This window comes from Schistocerca gregaria, chromosome 1 (genome assembly GCF_023897955.1).
Source record: "Schistocerca gregaria isolate iqSchGreg1 chromosome 1, iqSchGreg1.2, whole genome shotgun sequence".
Lineage (NCBI taxonomy): Eukaryota > Metazoa > Arthropoda > Insecta > Orthoptera > Acrididae > Schistocerca > Schistocerca gregaria.
In genome coordinates this window covers 1,132,576,060-1,132,596,540 of record NC_064920.1, presented here as the reverse complement: position 1 = coordinate 1,132,596,540, position 20,481 = coordinate 1,132,576,060, and the positions used below count along the sequence as shown (strand labels likewise).

Here is a 20,481-nt window from a genome sequence, read left to right as displayed (position 1 = left end):
GAGGTGGCAGTGGAAAACTCTCTTAAAGCCTTCTGTTGATCTGTAACTCATGCGATTTCATGTTACCCATTTTCGCTGAAGAGGTTCACTCACAGTATATGACGCATGCTGTAGTATTACTACACCATTATTCCTAATCACAGTCACAAATTATGTATATTACAGTAGCATACGCCTTTTCTAGGTTTATACATGTTAAATGGACTGTTAACCCTGTTTTAATATTTATTTAATTAGTTGTTTCAGATGCTAATAAAAAGCTTTAAATTCAAATCCCGTACATTGTTCTACAGTAGTTAAATAAATACAGGAAAAATGGTTGGTGAAATACGGACGAAATGAGATATAACGAGTAAATTTAACAAATTATAAGGAAATATCGGCAATGAAAAAGCGAAGGTTTGTCTGTTTTCGACAACTTAGCTGTGTAGGGGAAAAGAAACAAAACAAACATTCAGGTATTTTCGGCAAAAGAAATATACAGTTCCTTCGATCACATAATCTACAAATCTCACCGATTAAGAACAGACTGGCTGTTCCTAGTGTAGAATTAGTTTTGTAAGTATTGCTCTTACCAGATATTTAACATTAAGTGTAATGCTAAAATATGAGTACAGTACACCCGATGAGCTGTTTGAAGGTATTAGTAGTACCAGAATCAATACTGCAATATGCGATGAAGTCGTTGCACCAAGAACAGCTTCCGATGGTGTCTGGGCAAACGGACAGCACTTCCCGTTTCCGTCCACCGCCGCCCTTATCGCCAAGGGAGTCCGTTCCTGCAGCCGCCTCTGCCTTCTTTATTGCTGCAGTGCTCTTCGCAGGCATTTGTTTCCCCAGGGAAGCATCATTTGTCACGGGGCGCCAGTGCGGTGCATCAGCGCCATAATGCGGCCTTCGCAGAAAATCTGGCACTCTTCCTGAAGTAAATTAAAGTCCACAAGAGTATTCTGCAGCTATCTCGCCGTGGAAAGTGGAACAATAAAATTTTGAGAATGTTGCCAAAGCATTACAGTGACAAGTTTTGTTAGTAAATGAATCTACGTATACAAAGTTGGAAACAGTCTAGGGAAGTGAAGTTTAAAGGGCGTGAAATTTTTGGCGAAACTCCCTAAAATATCAAGGAATTGAGCTTCAGCCCCTTTACTTTGTTAGCAGTTATGGCTAGGAGCCTGGAAAAGTCTGCCGAACTGCTTAACGAGTGTGTCTCAGCAACTAGGATAATTTTCTACGTCGGGAGCACGGGTTTGCCAAATACTTCAGAAATTATTTCCATGTCGGTTATCGAGTAGTAGCAGTGGAAATGAGAAAAGAGAATGTGCTGAACTATTCATACACACAAATAGTACAACAGTAAAGACAAATATTGTGCAAGAAGGTAAACACCACGTTAATTACCCAAGGCTGCAAGTATTTTCTGGAAATAAACACACTCTCTAACCCAATTGAAACTACGGTGCCTCACAACTAGAATAACACAGATAACTGCAGGTTAACCAATGCTCAGACTGGTGTGTACCTAGAGTACCCGGATGCACAAAGACATGAAAATACTCTGTTGATCATGTTTACCGGAGCGCCAATGCAACCAGTTTTCAATCTCAGAAACTATGTGTTTTGCTTACTGACGTTTATTCGACAAGTTTTTTCTTGTTTGGATGGGCAATATCTATTGTGTACTATCACGCTTAGAATAATATGCAGTCTGTATCCTACTAGAGACCGTTTGTTTCTAATTAAGTGATTAAATCATCAATAAAACGTGACTCTCTGCTAACTGTGTCTGTTACCCAAACCTCTTGCCTTCTGGTTCTCAGTAAACCACCCTCCAGGGTCCAGTGGCTTCAGTATGGCGTTAACGTCTGCAGTATCAATTATTTACAAGTTCATAGATCTGAGAAAACCATTATTAAAAATTAAATGACTTTGAAACGTCGCCTTAGAAAAATTTATACACGACTGTGCTTAAACTGACACACAACAATATTTTTAGCGCAACGCAATCTGACAACGAAAATCCCTACGAAAGAATGGCCCTGACTAACATTAACCTATATGTTTCACAAATCACTTACCTCACAAAAATCTTTGTTACTCGAACTACTGCAATACAGCGAACGCCACTACTGCCAGCTAACTAAAAGATTCAAACTACGGAAGTCACTAACTACTGATAGGCACAGTTAGCAAATGAAAGATTTTAATAGAGAACAAACAATGTATTTACCTTAATAGTCATAATATATATAGCAGTTCATGACACCAATTCTTACAAATTTCAAAACTCCGCCATCTCTCTCCCCACGTCCACCACTGCTGGCGGCTCACCCCAACTGCGCAACGCTACGCGCTGTTAGCATCCAGCCACCCAACACTACAATGGCGAGTATTACAACAATGACAACCAGCCACAGACTGCACACGGCGCAGCCAGTGATTTTCATACAGAGCGCTACGTGGCGTTACCAATAAGAGAATGTAAACAACCTACTTACAACTTGATCACTTAAAGAAAGGAGAAAATACTCGAAACTAACACACCCAAAAGAACACCGGCCTTCTCATGTTTCGTTTTAAAAGGGCAAAAAATGTTTCCCAGTCTCTTTTGTCCTTTCTTCCGACTTGCAGCCTAACCTGAGCTTGTATTGGTTTCCTGCACACAGAATGTGGAATCCAGGAGACAGTCATATGCACATAAGCTAAGGTCCTTCCTTACCACGAATGTGGCTGGTGTGGTCTTGCCTGGCACAGCTCTCTTGGTCACGTTCCACTACCGTACCCCCCCCCCCCCCCCCCCGAGGACACTCAACAATTTAGCAATGTAACTGATTTGTAAAGAAATTAGACGTTTGTAGTTGTGTTATGTTTGTGAGTTCGATTTTTTAAAGATTCGGAGTTTAGTGGTGTATAAGAACAGACAGAAGCAATGTGAGCAGTGTGTGTGTGTGTGTGTGTGTGTGTGTGTGAGAGAGAGAGAGAGAGAGAGAGAGAGAGAGAGGTGTTCAAAGGTGCAATGTCAAGTTAATTTTCATTTTGAGGCTATAGACTTTTAGCATCAGAAATGGTTCTTTGGCACGACTCTCGTCTCTGATGAGGACGTATTTGTGTGTTGCAGTGCTGCGCGACGAATTCCGTGCAGAGCCAAAGAACACGCGCGTGGCGCAGGGGGACACGGCACTGTTGGAGTGTGGTCCCCCAAGGGGTCATCCCGAGCCCTCAGTCACGTGGCGCAAGAACGGCCACCCGCTCGACCTCGACTCCAACAAGAGGTAAGCCGCACTCACTGGCGAGGCGCTAATTGCTGGAACTAAAACCCATCCACGTCTCCTTGTGATCACTCCTTTAGCGGCGACCCCAAGTTCTTGAAGAACTGTTAGTTACTAATATAAAAACCTCTTCCCTTATAACCTACAGAAATAAACTTGCACAATCTCTTAGACAGAGCAATTCCGTGGTGATGTTACAAACTTTCAGGTATGATGGGCAAGGGTATTCAAAGGATGGGGCCCCTCCACGCCCACACCAACGTGGTGAAAAAACCAAAAGTTCTACTGTCACCTCCGTATAACATGTTAGTTATTGAATCAGCATGTGGGCTGTGATGTTATCCATGCGTCTGGGTAAGATTACTCATTAATATGGTCCATCAGGAGATAAAAAGTGGACGAAAACGATCGAAGGGTAGCGGTTGTAAGGGCAGAGGAAAAAAAGTGGCAAGGCAAGCGCCAAGGGAAAAAAAAACCTCTGCGACAGTAGGACGGGTAGTAAGGGCAGTAGCGGCTTGCTAGCTGCGACAGTGCATGCAAGGTGTGGTTGTGTTAGTCGAGGTATCGTGCATCGTTACCTTTGTCGTTGCTGGAGCTCTTTGCGGGCTGGCTGCAGTTGCTGCGTCCCTGCGACAGTTCGAGGTCGTTATACATTAGTGGGCGATCGGTCATAGATCGGCTCACAGACAGTACAGGGGGTTTACGTGCTGTGTACAGTACAGTTTCCCTGCGGTTGCTTGTTTTTCGGCTGGTCGAACATCTGGGGTTACCAGTAGTAGCTATGTTGCAGGGGCTCGCCAGTACTGTCGTGTTAGTGTGCTATGGACCATAGATGTTTAGTTCCTAGCCAGTAGTGCCTTTGGTCTATTATGTTTCCATCTATGGTAGTGGTCGTAGTTACCCAGAGAAAGGATAAAAGGGTTGCGCTAGTGTATCGTGTTAATGGACAGTCGTGTGGAGAGCTTTTGGAATAACTACAAGATGGCATCTAGCCGATATTCCCGGCGAAGGTCACGGTGCGTGTGTAGCGCGGAGCTTTGCTTATGATTCTGTATACTTTCTTCTGTATGAGCTGCAGACGACGCAGCGTGTGGGCGCAGCGTATCCCCAGACAGGGGCTGCGTACGTCATCAGGGGTCGAAAAAGTGTCATGTACATGGACCTGGACACCCTCCTATTCAGTGTACTACGCCTGTTAATCATAGGGTAGAGTTGTTTGAGCCTCGCGTTTGCTTTGTTGGGCACGTGTTGAATGTGGGCACCCCAGAGTAGTTTCCTGTCCAGCCAGACACCGAGGTATTTGACCTTCTCGCGGAAACGTATTGGGAGTGCATGTAGTGTTATTGGGTTACAGTGCTGACGTTTGCGCAGCAGTTTCGGTCTTCTTGTGAACAGAACGGCTTCGCACTTTTCGACGTTTACTCTACAAGGGTAAACGTATTTAATGTAAGGGAGGCTGGTCCAGAAACAACAGAGTCGAAAGTTGTGAGCAAACATCGTTCTGATACCTCTGACATCTACATAGTACCGGTACTATTGTAGGATAGGCACTTTCAGCGGGGGACCAAAACATGAAAAAAATGTCCCATACACATGGGCTCTAAAATCCATAAAATATCAAAAGGCTAAAAATTATTATTTATTGTTATTTTTACGGACGATTGTAGGATTTTATTTCAAATTCAGAAAGCTCTCTTTTTACTTAAATGTTTATGTTATTAGTTTTATATTATTAATTACATCTCTTTATTATTCTTATGACCAGTTAATTATCCAAAGATGTCCTGAGTTCGAAACATTTTTGAAGAGTTCACAAAATTCCAGAGAACTTTTAGAAGTCCCCCACAGTGGTCTCCAAATTTTTCGTCGCTCCGCTAAATAACATTCGGTGGACTGAAAACCTTATATTGGGATTACTTTCATATAAAGAAGCCTCGGAGACTGCACTAGTGCGACTGTAATATTCAGCTGACCTATAGATGTCCTTGCTAGACACGCAGATCTTCACAAAGATCGCAACGGATTAACAATTCTCCCGATGAACTGACCGTGGTAGCAGATTCGCCGAGAAACATTGAGAAATCAATTTCCGAAAAGCCTTGGCAATGCTCATTAGGCACAGACTTATATTAGTCACTTTTGGATAAATAAAAATGATATTTACCTTGAAATTCAGAAATTCAGTTCCCTTGAAAACAGTACTCTCAGAAAAAATCGAAATGACATTGATCGGACTCCATTTTGTCGTACAAATGATTTTAAATTATTATAAACCCTGATGGCGGCCAACAATAGTATACGTATTTAACAAAACTGATACAGATCGCTATAAGCGTCCGTACTAAATGAGCCTCCCTTGTAAACGAGATTCGGTGGGTAACCTCGTCACACAATTCCTGGTCACACACAATATCGACGACCGCATGATCGTCTATCGACTTTTGTTAGCATTCGATATAGGACTTTCACAATATTTCATACGCGCATACCGGAGATGTACAAATCAAATTAAATGAGCGTGTGGCATTGTTGGCCGCCAGGACCCATCCGGCGAAGTTCGGCCGCCAACTACAAGTCTTACTGCAGTTGACACCACATTCTGTGACTTGCGAGTCGGTGACGAGGATGAAATGATGATGAGGACAACACAACACCCAGTCCACGAGTGAATAAAATCCCCAGCCCCATCGGGAATCGAACTCGGGCCCGCTGCATGGGAGGGAAGCACGTAACCACACAACTAGTCAGGCGGACGGAGATATATGAAAACACATCGTTGGAATGGTTTATTATAATTATTGTTGTGATAAAGTGTCACACAATGATTTATCGACAGTTAATGCTTCGTGTAAGAGTTCTAAGGAGTGACTTATTATCGTGAGCAGTTTGCAAATTAAGACTGAAACACACTTGTGTTATAATCTGCATTAGCCCTGTGCCGTTTCAAGGTAACAGAGCACTGAAAACTAACAGACACATCACCGTTAAATGTCACTTAATAACACATCAACGACAAAAGCCCTCAAGATGAAACATGATAACCGAGAGCGGACTTAAACATCGCATAGGTACGTGCAAGCGTAATGAATAACGTCGTCATTTCTGGAATCGAAAGTTGTTGGTCCGCTTCCCATTACATGCTAATTTCTTTTTTACATGTTAGCGTTGTTAACGTGTCCTATTACTTTCTTATGAATGTAATACAAGTGTGTTCTGCAATACTGGACGTTATTTATATTCAATCTGATCTAAGAACGAAGGATGTAATAAATATATAGCGATTTTCAAGTATGTGGTTAGGCAGGAAGCTAAGAGGACTGCTGAAATTGCTGCTGCTGAAGCGAGCAGTAATAAAATTCGTATTCGTCCTTCTCATACATATTTGGCTTTTTATTTCCGAATTTGCGCCACCTTTCGAGTGCGTAGTTAGACAGGAACCTAAGAGGACAATTTGAATTGCTGGGAGTGAAGCGGGGAGCATTAACATTCATATGTGAGTGAAAAATCTCATCCTGGATTCATATTTTCCCTTGTCACAAATATTTCGCTGTTTATTTACGAATGTGTGGAGTTTTCCGAGGATATGGTTAGGCGTGAACCTATGAGACAGCTTTGATTGCAGGGGCGGAAACGAGCAACAATAAAACTCATGCCTTTTCGCTAATACTTGGCTCTTCATTTCCGAATACATGGCGATTTCCGATATGTGCGGATTGTTTGGAACTTAGTACAGCTTTAAATGCTGCGACTAAGATGAGCTGCAATAAAATTTGTATTTTTTTTTCCTCACAAATATTCCGACTGTGTGGTTAGACAGGGACCTAAGAGGGCAGCTGAAATTGCAAACGAGTGAATCAAAGAACAATTATATTCATGTTCTTTCTTGTCACAAAGTCGATAGCCGATCTTGCGATCGTCGATATTGCACGTGACGTCGAATTAATGTCACGTTTGCCTGATTTACCCAGATTCAGTCTCCAATGAGAAGCGCTAGTCACAGGCGCTCTCGCTTCCAATCAAAAATTTTCACGGCACATTTTATACCATCAGGAATTAGACGAATACGTTTGTGTAATCATTCTTTGAAGTGAATAAAACGTATTCGGTTGGGACATCCTCAAGAAAGGCTGGTTTTCTTCAATTAATGTGGTTTGGTTTCTATACCCCGGTTCCCACCACAGTTTTCGTGAGGGGTTGTCGACAGTTGCATGGTGTCGACCGGAATTGGTAAACTCCGTCCCATTTATTCCCAAATGGGATCCCCCATTCGCCCCACTATCAGCTAGTCTGATAATTGGCTGAATGGAACCGGAGCTGTACAGTGGACCGGATGTGGGGCAGTTCACTCCACTCCCTCGGGTCGAGAGTGAAAAGATACAAAACAAAGAATTAAAAGTATAATTAACCCCGCCTTAATCCGCTGAAATTTTGAATCATTTTTCTGAATAAAGAGTTTACACAAATACACACAAGGTTATACTATATGTATACCTTATTCTTCAGAAACAAACTTGGTTGTTAGACGGCATCAACGCTAAAAAAATCTACAGCACAGCTAGGAAGCGCTGGCATACCATTTCAGCTCTTTGTAAAGACATAAACTGGAAGTATTCAGACTGTAAGTAGGATTTTTAGGTTTTTTTTAATTGGTAACGCCGCCGCCACGTAGCGCTCTGTATGAAAATCACTGGCTATGCCGTGTGCAGTCTGTGGCTGGTTGGCATTGTTATAATACTCGCCATTGTAGTGTTGGGCAGCGGCAGCTGGATGCTAACAGTGTGTAGCGTTGCGCAGTTGGAGGTGAGCCGCCAGCAGTGGTGGACGTGGGGAGAGAGATGGCGGAGTTTTGAAATTTGTAAGAATTGGTGTCATGAACTGATATATATATACATATATATTATGACTATAAAGGTAAATACATTGTTTGTTCTCTATTAAAATATTTCATTTGCTAACTGTGCCTATCAGTAGTTAGTGACTTCCGTAGTTTGAATCTTTTAGTTAGCTGGCAGTAGTGGCGCTCGCTGTATTGCAGTAGTTCGAGTAACGAAGATTTTTGTGAGGTAAGTGATTTGTGAAACATATAGGTTAATGTTAGTCAGGGCCATTCTCTTGTAGCGATTATTGAAAGTCAGATTGCGTTGCGCTAAAAACTATTGTGCGTCAGTTTAAGCACAGTCTTGTATAATTTTCCTAAGTGGACGTTTCAAGACGTCTGGAGACAAATACACTACTGGCCATTAAAATTGGTACACCACGAACATGACGTGCCACAGACGCGAAATTTAACCCAAAAGGAAGATGATGCTGTGATATGCAAATGATTAGCTTTTCAGAGCATTCACACAAGGTCGGCGCCGGTGGCGACTCCTACAGCGTGCTGACATGATTAAAGTTTCCAACAGATTTCTCATACACAAACAGCAGTTGTCCGGCGTTGCTTGGTGAAACGTTGTTGAGATGCCTCGTGTAAGGAGGAGAAATGCGAACCACCATGTTTCCGACTTTGATAAAGGTCGGATTGTAGCCTATCGCGATTGCGATTTATCGTATCGCGACATTGGTGGTCGCGTTGGTAGAGATCCAATGACTGTTAGCAGAATATGGAATCGGTGGGTTCAGGAGGGTAATACTGAACGCCGTGCTGGATCCAACGGCCTCGTATCATTAGCAGTCGAGATGACAGGCATCTTATCCGCATGGCTGTAACGGATCGTGCAACCACGTCTCGATCCCTAGTCAACAGTTGGGGACGTTTGCAAGACAACAACCATGTGCACGAACAGTTCAACGACGTTTGCAGCAGCTGGACTATCAGTCGGAGACCACGGCTGCGGTTACCCTTGACGCTGCATCACAGACAGGAGCTGCTGCGATGGTGTACTCAACGACGAACCTGGGTGCACGAATGGCAAAACGTCATTTTTTCGGATGAATCCAGGATGTCGCATCCGTGTTTGCCGACATCCCGGAGAACGCACTTTGGAAGCGTGTATTCGTCATCGCCATACTGACGTGATGGTATGGGGTGCCATTGTGTACACGTCTCGGTCACCTCTTGTTCGCACTGACGGCACTTTGAAGAGTGGACGTTACATTTCAGATGTGTTACGACCCGTGACTCTACCCTTCATTAGATTCCTGTGAAACCTTACATTTCAGCAGGACAATGCACGACCGCATGTTGGAGATCCTGTACGGGCCTTTCTGGATACAGAAAATGTTCGACTGCTGCCCTGGCCAGCACATTCTCCAGATCTCTCACGAATTGAAAATGTCTGGTCACCGGTGGCCGAGCAAGTGGCTCGTCACAATACGCCAGTCACTACTCTTGATGAACTGCGGTATCATGTTGAAGCTGCATGGGCAGCTGTACCTATACACGCCATCCAAGCTCTGGCTGACTCATTGCCCAGGCGTATCAAGGCCGTTATTATGGCCAGAAGTGGTTGTTCTGGGTACTGATTTCTCAGGATCTATACACCCATATTGCGTGGAAATGTAACCACATGTCAGTTCTAGTATAATACATTTGTCCAATGAATAGCCGTTTATCATCTGCATTTCTTGTTGGTGTAGCAATTTTAATGGTCAGTAGTGTGATTCCAAACGAATAATAGCCCAATTTTTAGTGAAGTAATTAGCCATGAGTGGTTACTGTGTTTACTTCAGTAACAACTGAACAGCGCAAACAATACCTTTCGCTTCGAAGGAACCAAATAGATGCTCGATCGGTGTGCAGGAATCAGGCTGAAGCTTGTTGCCAATTGGTGGAACGTGTGGAAGGGTCAGCTAGAAGAGCGCTGGTGCGGGTGTTTTGGTGTGGCAGGCGTTTTTAACTCGCCACAAAGTGATTACTCGAGGACGAACGAAGGAGATTGTCTTGCAGTGAGGCGCAGCGAGGCGCTTGTGCCGTGTTGCAGGCTACGGCTGGTGGACGGGGGCAACCTGGCCATCACGGACGTGCGCCAGAGCGACGATGGGCGCTACCAGTGCGTCGCCAGGAACTCGGCCGGCGTCCGCGAGTCCGGCACAGCACAGCTGCGGGTGCACGGTAAGTTCTCGGCTCGTCCTTTGCTTTTTCCCCGATATCGTTCAAGGCAGTGGTTCCCAACGGGGGCTAATTGCCCCCTGAGGGCACAATTAAATTTTATGAGGGGTAAAAACAAAAGAGTTCTATTGTGTTTCGGTCACGAAACTGTGTTATTTTTAAAAGATCATTACTACCGTCACTGTTTCGCAAGACTGTAATACTGATTGCATAAGTTACCAATAACTACAATAGCATTAAACTGTGACGCATGTAATCTTACCCTTGCATACATCACTACTAAAATTATCTGTCTCTGCGCAACTTCTGAAAGCTTCGAGAGGCGTCAGATATACAAAAGAAAACCTTTTTACTTCTCTTCATTTTCTCTTCGTATTGTTGGCTGCAGTTATTGCGTCTAGGGGTACTTTCTTGCGGCTAAAATTTTGATATATATATCGTTGTGGGTTTCTGATGACTAAATAACTAATGAAGGTTTGCATGTATTATTCCCTTTGTCACATTTTTCAATATCACACCGTCTTTACACTTTACACTTCTATCACGCCGCAAATTATATTATTAGTGACACAATCAAATACACGTCTGATTCCATCAGAGGCATGGCCACTACTCTTCAGATTCTGTGGTACTCATAATATTCCAGAGAGTTTACGAAGCGAAAGAATATACGTACTTTCTTGACAAAAAAAAAAGGGAATCAGCACCAAGTTATAAATTTATTTTATAAATGAATCCAGAAATAAATTTAATAATTAGCGTTAGATTGTGCAATTAATAATATGAACTTTAATATGCCAGATATTTCGTAATTTCAAATATTTCTGAAAGGAGAATAATTTTAACCGTACATACAGAGTGTAACAAATTAATTTCTTTTTATACAATTTAGCCTGAAATAAAATACATCGTGTACAAAATCAAATGAAATTCTTTTAGTGAAACAGCTGAGATAAATTTAACCTATACAAGATTCGGAAATACTTCTATGGTATCGCGTATTTCTATAAAGAGAGGTGATGCTAGAAGGGGGTGACCCATTACACACAGGATACTGGAGCGTCGTCTTTCCCTCACAGTGCCCCACTTCGACATTCTTTGTACTTTGTACCATGCGTCTATGGCGCTAAAATGTAGAGATATGCATCATGCAACTTCAAACATCTCATGAAAAGCTTTTGATGCTGCTGAGCAACACTCATACAATAATTTTTAAATGAACGCACTGCCATTTGACTGTATTGTTGTCTATTTAATTACAACCCAGGTTCGGCCTTTTATGCCTTTTTCAAGTGACTGAGTTAATGTCATTAACATACGTCATGCAATACTTGTTAATGACATAAACTCAATCACTTGAAAATGGCATAAAAGGCCAAAACCTCGGTCGTAATTAAATAAACAACAATACAATCAAATGGCGGTGTGTTCATTTAACAATCATGAAAATGCCTTCTCCGAATTAATGGTAGTTCCCGCAGTAGGCCAGAAATTGCTTCATTATTCACTTTGGAAGAGACAGACGAAGTAATTGGCAGCGGAACACAGCAGTAACTATACTGTAGTTCCTAGACATAATTATTATTATTAGTGGTATTGGTCATACACATAGCATTGGCAGCCTGAAGTATTCCAATTTCTGCCAGTTCAGAAATAAAGATCCCAGCAATCAAGTGGTTTACGAACATTAACTGTAATAAATACGTTTTAATTTGGTTGATATTAAGCGGGGTTTGCAAAAGTGCCGGTAAAGCACGTGTCGCTAGGGAGAGGAATGGTGCAGAAGAAGCTTGTTTCGTAACAAGTGGCTATCCTTAATGTGAGTAGGAGCTGTAGGTAGTACTCGCGATACACTGAGAATTGCATCTTCATTCTATAAAAATGCCGTTAGAAACGACTCATTAACTCTTTATTTAATGAAACGCTAATATCACTTATCTTTCGTCATTTTAAAAATAAAAGTTTTCAGAGAGAAAAATCTCTTCCATTCCTAAGGTTTAGTTTGGCGCTAATGCTGGGGTGGGGGTAGGTCCGGGCTACTAGCTAATATCTAATTGTAGTGAGAGGTAGTAGTCTCAGAAAGGCTGATTTAACGCGACTGGCCAAATGGTTTCTTTGAAAGGGCATGTACGGTTTCCGCCCCAGTGTCACCTTGTGCTCTGTCGACTACACGTTAAAACCACGTCTCCTTTCTTCATCCACTCGTTCCTGTGCACTGTTGTTCCGCCCATCGCAGTATACGCCGTTCATTTCCTGTAAATGTGCTCCTCCATATCTCAGTAAAGTAATACTATTTAATAGCCGACTATCGATTATTTAGCAAAGTCGATGGTGAACACTAGCAAGAAAACATTTGGCTGCAACCTATATTGATAATGCATAATTTCAATAATTTATACACAAGATATGCTTGTAACAACAACACTAAATTGCTAATCACCTGCTGATCCCACAAATGTGTTTTCAACTTCATGTAAGGAGTCCACATTTCGAATGTTGTTACCACTTAAATTCAGCACCCCATATTTTGCTACCGTGAATTTAGTGTCTATAACGACTAAAGACCCTATTAAGATGATAGGATTCATGGGGCACCTAGACCGTTGGCTAATCCCAAAACTGTGTCAAGTGGAAGGAGAGGCGTTATGGTGCAATATCACAATACTGTTAAACGACCCTTCTGAATACTAATGCTAGGCAACAAAAGACATGTTTTACACAAACAACAGTAAACTAAATGCATCAGGTTAGTTGTTATTAATAAATTACAGACTGGTTGTATACAAACTTTCGCTGCTTGGGAGGACCCCAATGGAAAAAGATGACAATGAAACTTCGTGAAAACATTTCTAAGGACATAAACTAAACTACACTAAACTTCTACCGAACAGGCCATGAAGGCCCAACGGTACCGACAGGCCGCCGTGTCATCCTCAGCTCATACGCGTCACTGGATGAAGATATGGATGGGCATGTGGTGAGCACGCCGCTCTCCCGGCCGTATGTTAGTTTCCGAGACCGGAGCCTCTACTTCTGAATCAAGTAGCTCCTCAATTTGCCTCACAAGGGCTGAGTGCACCCCGCTTGCCAACAGCGATCAGCAGACCGGATGGTCACCCATCCAAGTGCTAGTCCACCCCCACAGCGCTTAACTTCGGTGACCTGAAGTGAACGGATGTTACCACTGCGACAAGGCCTTTGGCATTTCTGAGAACATGCGGAAAAGAAATAAAGACTGACGCATTGAAAGAAACACATTTTAATTTCCACATGAGAAGGTAAGATTTGTTAATTGCATACCATGTTGAAGTGACACGTTACAAACGTTGCTCAGTGTGATAACCTGGAATCGGACTGGGGATTCCATTTCACAATTGTTCGCAGCACTTTTCGAATGGTGCATTATGGAATGTTCAACTGTCGTAACAACCTTCAACATTGTCTCCTCAGAAACTGACGGTCTCCCGCTCCTTTGTTCGTCTTGAATTTTGGTCCGACCAGCTGCAAACTCTCTACACCACTTTCGAACATTTTTGTGATCCATGCACGACTCACCATACACTTCCGTCAATTAGCGATGGATGTCAATCGGCGCAGTGGCCTTTGCGTTCAAAAACCGAATTACTGCGCACAAATCGCACTTTGCGTTAACATCCAACTGGAGCTCCATTCTCAACGGCTTCCAAGCCAAGACTGAGCGCCTCAGCGCGGCGTGCACATGTTTACACACAGCGCCGGAAGCACTCTTCATAACATTGTGACCAACTGCCACACAAACAGAGTTCCGTACTTTAAAAAAAAATAGGAGACCTTACTTTTGGGATTACCTTCGTATTTACGTACCAAACAAACAAAACTTTCACGTAATTGTGACACCTCTTACGATTGCAAATAATATAATGAACAGTCACTAAGATCAGTGAAAATAAATGCTTAAATATTGCATATTTTCGTACATAGTAACAGCTGGATAAATATGTGTATCGCATACGTTACTTAGCTTGTCTCGATCTGATACTTTACATTATACAGCAAAAAAATGTCCTTTGAGAAGTACTCCTTGTTGGGAGCATTGCTTCGACATCTTGAACCTGTTTAATGAAATGTCTGTCGTTGTTTCTTCTCTTGGGAATTACTTTACAGTGCACTTTATTTCGAAACTTCGTGGCAGATTAAAACTGTATGCCGGACAGAGACACGAACTCGGGAACTTTGCCTTTCGCGGGCAATTGCTCTACCGACTTAGCTACCCTAGCGTGATTCACGAACCCTCCTCACAGCCGTAATTCTGCCAGTACCTCGTCTCCTACCTTTCGACTCTCGGTCCGCCAGAAAGTAATGTATCAGCGCACAGTTCGCTGCAGAGTGAAAATTTCATTCTGCATTTCACATATGTATGTTACTTTTTTTAAGAACTGGAGTGTTGTAGCGTTAGATTATGGCGTTTGTTTTGTGTAGACTGGTAGCTTAGGGACACGCAAGTCTCGTAAGTGGCGTCAAATTGAAAGACTTGCACTCGGTCATTGAACCACAAGTAATAATTATTATAAACTACTGGCCATTAAAATTGCTACACCACGAAGATGACGTTCTACAGACACGAAATTTAACCGACGGAAGAAGATGCTGTGATACGCAAATGATTAGCTTTTGAGAGCATTCACACAAGGTTGGCGCCGGTGGTGACAGCTACAACGGGCTGACACGAGGAAAGTTTCCAACCGTTTTCTCATACACAAACAGCAGTTGACCGGCGTTGCCTGGTGAAACGTTGTTCTGATGCGTCGTGTAAGGAGGATAAATTCGTACCATCACGTTTCCGACTTTGATACAAAGGTCGGATTGTAGCCTATCGCGATTGCGGTTTATCGTATCGCGACATTGCTACTTGTGTTGGTCGAGATCCAATGACTGTTAGCAGAATATGGAATCAGTGGATTCAGGAGGGTTATACGGAACGCCGTGCTGGATCCTAACGGCCTCGTATCACTAGCAGTCGAGATGACAGGCATCTTATCCGCATGGCTGTAACGGATCGTGCAGCCACGTCTCGATCATTGAGTCAACAGTTGGGGACGTTTGCAAGACAACAACCATCTGCACGAACAGTTCGACGACGTTTGCAGCAGCACGGACTATCAGCTCAGAGACCATGGCTGTGGTTACCCTTGACGCTACATCACAGACAGGAGCTGCTGCGATGGTGTACTCAACGACGAACCTGGGTGCACGAATTGCAGAACGTCATTTTTTCGTATGAATCCAAGTTCTATTTACAGCATAATGGTGGTCGCATCCATGTTTGGCGACATCGCGGTAAACGCACATTGGAAGCGTGTATTCGTCATCGCCAGACTGGCGTATCACCCGGCGTGATGGTATGGGGTGCCATTGGTTACACGTCTCGTCACCTCTTGTTCGCACTGACGGCACTTTGAACAGTGGACGTTACATTTCAGGTGAGTTACGACCCGTGACTCTACCCTTCATTAGATCCCTGTGAAACCCTACATTTCAGCAGGATATTGCACGACCGCATGTTGCAGGTCCTGTACCGGCCTTTCTGGATACAGAAAATGTTCGACTGCTGCCCTGGCCAGCACATTCTGCAGATCCCTCATCAACTGAAAACGTGTGGTGAATCGTGGCCGAGCAACTGGCTCGTCACAATACGCCAGTCTCTACTCTTGATGAACTGTGGTATCGTGTTGAAGCTGCATGGGCAGCTGTACCTGTACACGCCATCCGAGCTCTGTTTGACTCAATGCCCAGGTGTATCGAGGCCGTCATTACGGCCAGGGGTGGTTGTTCTGGGTATTGATTTCTCAGGATCTATGCACCCAAATTGCGTAAAAATGTAATTACATGTCAGTTCTAGTATAATCTATTTTGTACAATGAATACCCGTTTATCATCTGCATTTCTTTTTGGTGTAGGAATTTTAATGGCCAGTAGTGTACGTAGAATGAAAGCTAATACACGCCTGCAGTGTAGTCCCGTAGCGTCAGAAGCCTGATTTAGGAGGGAGGGTGAACAAGCCTCGCGCGGAGTGGGAATGTCCGCGTCTGGATGTGCCAATGCAAAAGCCCTACCGTCACACGTCGTGGCGGCAGCAAGCCGCAAATCCAGTGGCGCCGTCACCACAGGCTGTCCAGCCGGACCGTCGAGGATCACGAATGGAGGGGAGCGCGCGTGTAAATGACGGCTCTGCAGGTAATTAGGGGGGCGGCGGCGCTTTTAAAAGCCGGCAGCTTGACGCGATTATGCTGGCCCACCGGCCGACAAGCTTTGTCCCTCAGAGGGCTCGGATTAGCAGGGACAGGGGCCGCAGCCAGTACCGCTGTGTGCGGGCCGAAGGCACGTCACGGCGCTTCGTCCCTCACAAGTCACTGCATTGCGAGGCACGAGCCACAGAAGATGTAACAGATACATTTACGTCTACCACCGTACAGTGTGTGTGTGTGTAACCACACGAGCCTGATACATACAGCCGCGACTCTCTTCTGTGCTAAAGTTGCTACCATTTGACAGATGGAGTGACACTAGCGCCCATGGCGGTGAGAAAGCAGACATTAAAATATTTCGTAAGGATAATGCTTGTTTTTAATTACTTAACTCCAATCCCAAAGACAGCAGGTGTTGACAGATGTGAAAATCACCGAACCATTGTATGATTGTATCATAGTGGAACAAACACTGGTGGCAGTTACTTCTGTAAAATATCTGGGAGTATGCGTACGGAACGATTTGAAGTGGAATGATCATCTAAAATTAATTGTTGGTAAGGCGGGTGCCAGGTTGAGATTCATTGGGAGAGTCCTTAGAAAATGTAGTCCATCAACAAAGGAGGTGGCTTACAAAACACTCGTTCGACCAATACTCGAGTATTGCTCATCAGTGTGGGATCCGTACCAGGTTGGGTTGACAGAGGAGACAGAGAAGATCCAAAGAAGAGCGGCGCGTTTCGTCACAGGATTATTTAGTAAGCGTGATAGCGTTACGGAGATGTTTAGCAAAATCAAGTGGCAGACTCTGCAAGAGAGGTGCTCTGAATCGCGGTGTAGCTTGATGTCCAGGTTTCGAGAGGGTGCGTTTCAGGATGAGGTATCGAATATATTGCTTCCCCCTACTTATACCTCCCGAGGAGATCACGAATGTAAAATTAGAGAGATTCGAGCGCGCACGGAGGCTTTCCGGCAGTCGTTCTTACCGCGAACCATACGCGACTGGAAGAGGAAAGGGAGGTAACGACAGTGGCACGTAAGGTGCCCTCCGCTACACACCGTTGGATAGCTTGCGGAGCGTAAATGTAGATATATATGTAGGCGAACTATCAGTTTAATAAGTCACAGCTGCAAAATACTAACGAGAATTCTATACAGACGAATGGAAAAACTGGTAGAAGCCTGACCCTACGACTTATCTTAGAAGATAGATTAAGGACAGGCAAGCCTACGTTTCTAGCATCTGTAAACTTAGAGGAAGCTTTTGACAATGTTGACTGGAATACTCTCTTTCAAATTCTGAAGGTGGCAGGGGTAAAATTTATCGTATAGGCTTACCCAAAATTAATCGGATTTCTTTTAGTACCCATGTGGATAGCTATGCACTTTTCTTTATTTAGTGCCAATTGCCACTTTTCACACCATACAGAAGTTCTCTGGAATTGATCATCTTATGATTTTACTAGACGGTAAATTATGACGTCATCTGCAAAGAATCTAAGGAGCCTGCTCAGATTATCACCTACATCATTTACGTAAATCAGGAACAGCAGAGGGCCTATGACACTACCCTGCTGAACGCCAGATATCACTTCCGTTCTTCTCAATGATTTACCGTCTATCATTACGAGCTGTGACCTCTCTGAGAGGAAATTACGATTCCAGTCACACAATTGAGACGCTATTCCATATGCAAGCAATTTGATTAATAGTAGCTTGTGAGGAACGATATCAAAAGCTTTCTGGAAATCTAGTAATATGGAATCGATCTGAGATCTCTTGTCGACAGCACTCATGGGAATAAACAGCTAGCTGTGTTGCGCAATCAATAAGTCATTTTCTTCAATGTTATGCATCAATAAGTCATTTTCTTCAAGGTGATTCATAATGTTCGAGTACAGTATATGGTCCAAACTCCTACTGCAAATTGAGGTCAGTGATATGGGTCTGTAATTCAATGCGTTACTTGTATTTCCTTTCTTGAATATTGGTGTGACCTGTGCTACTTTCCAGTTTTTAGGAACAGACGTTTCGTCAAGTGAGCGGTTGTATATGATTGCTAAGAAAGGTGCTATTGCGTCTGCATACTCTGAAAGGAACCTGATTGGTATACCATATGGACCGGAAGACTTGCCTTTATTAAATGATTTTGAGTTGTTTCGCAACACCTGAGATATCTACCTTTATGTCACTCATGCTAACAGCTGTTCTGGTTTCGAATTCTGGAATATTTACTTCGTCTTCTTTCGCGAAGGAATTACAGAAAACTGTATTTAGTAAGTCCGCTTTAGTGGCACGATCATGCTAACACTTCCATCGCAATCGCGTAGTGACGGTATTGACTGTTTTTTGCCACTGGTGTAATTTACATACTGCCAGAATCTCTTTGGGTTTTCTGTGTTGCGCAGTGTCTCTAGAATACCCTCTGTCGCATCACGTCTCACTTTTCTCTAATGGGTGCAAAGTGTGCACGTAAGCATGCCTAGACAATAGCGTATTCCGCCAAGCGTGAAGTCCTGTTGAGGGATTTCGTCTTATTTCATGCGATCTACTTCACGTAACTGTCATGTGTGTCCTCCTTCATGACAGTTCGGGGGAAACGAAGACGCTCCTTCGACGTTTTCGATGGGAAGTTTTTCATCAGCCACCATAAAGCCCGGACTTGGCTCCCTCTAGTTTTTATCTGTTCGCTCACATGAACCGCTTGCTACAATGACAGCATTTCGGCACAGACAGATAGTTGCAGACCAAAGCAGGAAACTGGCAGAACACACAGTCAGCTGCCTACTATGACGTCGGCATTGAAAAACTGGCCCCGGTTGGTTATAATTAAAGTGCAACTGCTCACAGAGGTCCAGTGTAATTATAGTGTGGCAGCGACTAGGTAGCTATTCTAATGCGTTAATGCGGAACCGATTGACGATGAAATAAACAGGTTCCACTTTTGGCCAGCAGGCGCAACCCGGAAATACGGATATGTTTCCAGAAGCAAAGGATAGGAAACGGGACGTGGGCAGAGAAGGTGAAACAACTTAGAATGGCATAATATTAATCGTCGCTTACACAATGTGTTCAATACGAGCACCGGAGACGTAGGCGATATTCCGATCCTTAAACCGACATGATCAGCCGTTGCTCGCAGCATTTCTGGTGGAATCTGAGCATCGTATTGCTGAATGCTGATCTTCATATCAGGTAGATACCGGATATGTCCCTGGTAGACGCGTTCTTTTAGATATCGAAAGAGCCGAGAGACACATAAATTCAGATCAGGTCATCATGCAACCAATGCGTCTGGAAAACCTTTAGAGGGTTGCGTTAAACAGATCTTACACTGGGCGAGCGACGTGAAGTGTGGCCCAATCACACATGAAAATTGTGAGTTTCCACATAGCTGTGCTCGTCCTAAGCAGGAATCACATGCTGAACAACGAAGTCTCGATAACGTGCAGGCATCACGGTACAGCTGATGGGCTCTCCGTGTGTGTTCTCTTCAAAGAAGAACGAACCAAGAATAAGGGCGCTTGTGAATCCACGCCACACAGTCACAGCTATCGTGCACAACACGCAGTTTAACATTATCCCAAATATTGACAGCTCTGCGTATTCGCTGCATCCTGTACTGTAAAATGTGCTTCATCGATCCATAGAATGTCGCCAAGCCACATGCCATCAACTCCGACCTGTGGCAGAAACCAAAGAGCAAGTTCAGAACGTTGCTGCAGATCATAAGGTTTCAGTTGCCGCACAGTCTGGATCTTGTACCGGCACCAGTGTAAAATACACTCCTGGAAATTGAAATAAGAACACCGTGAATTCATTGTCCCAGGAAGGGGAAACTTTATTGACACATTCCTGAGGTCAGATACATCACATGATCACACTGACAGAACCACAGGCACATAGACACAGGCAACAGAGCATGCACAATGTCGGCACT

General features: G+C 43.7%; 1 protein-coding gene across 1 annotated transcript in view; it reads left to right on the top strand.

Moving 5' to 3' along the window:
* LOC126284025 (roundabout homolog 2-like) overlaps positions 1-20,481 on the top strand; it is a 1,608,695-nt gene that overhangs the window by 1,501,555 nt on the left and 86,659 nt on the right. The window contains exons 3-4 of the mRNA XM_049982578.1: positions 3,116-3,269; positions 10,190-10,320. Of these exons, the coding sequence (XP_049838535.1) occupies positions 3,116-3,269; positions 10,190-10,320 (285 nt within the window). The remainder of the gene's footprint in view (positions 1-3,115; positions 3,270-10,189; positions 10,321-20,481) is intronic.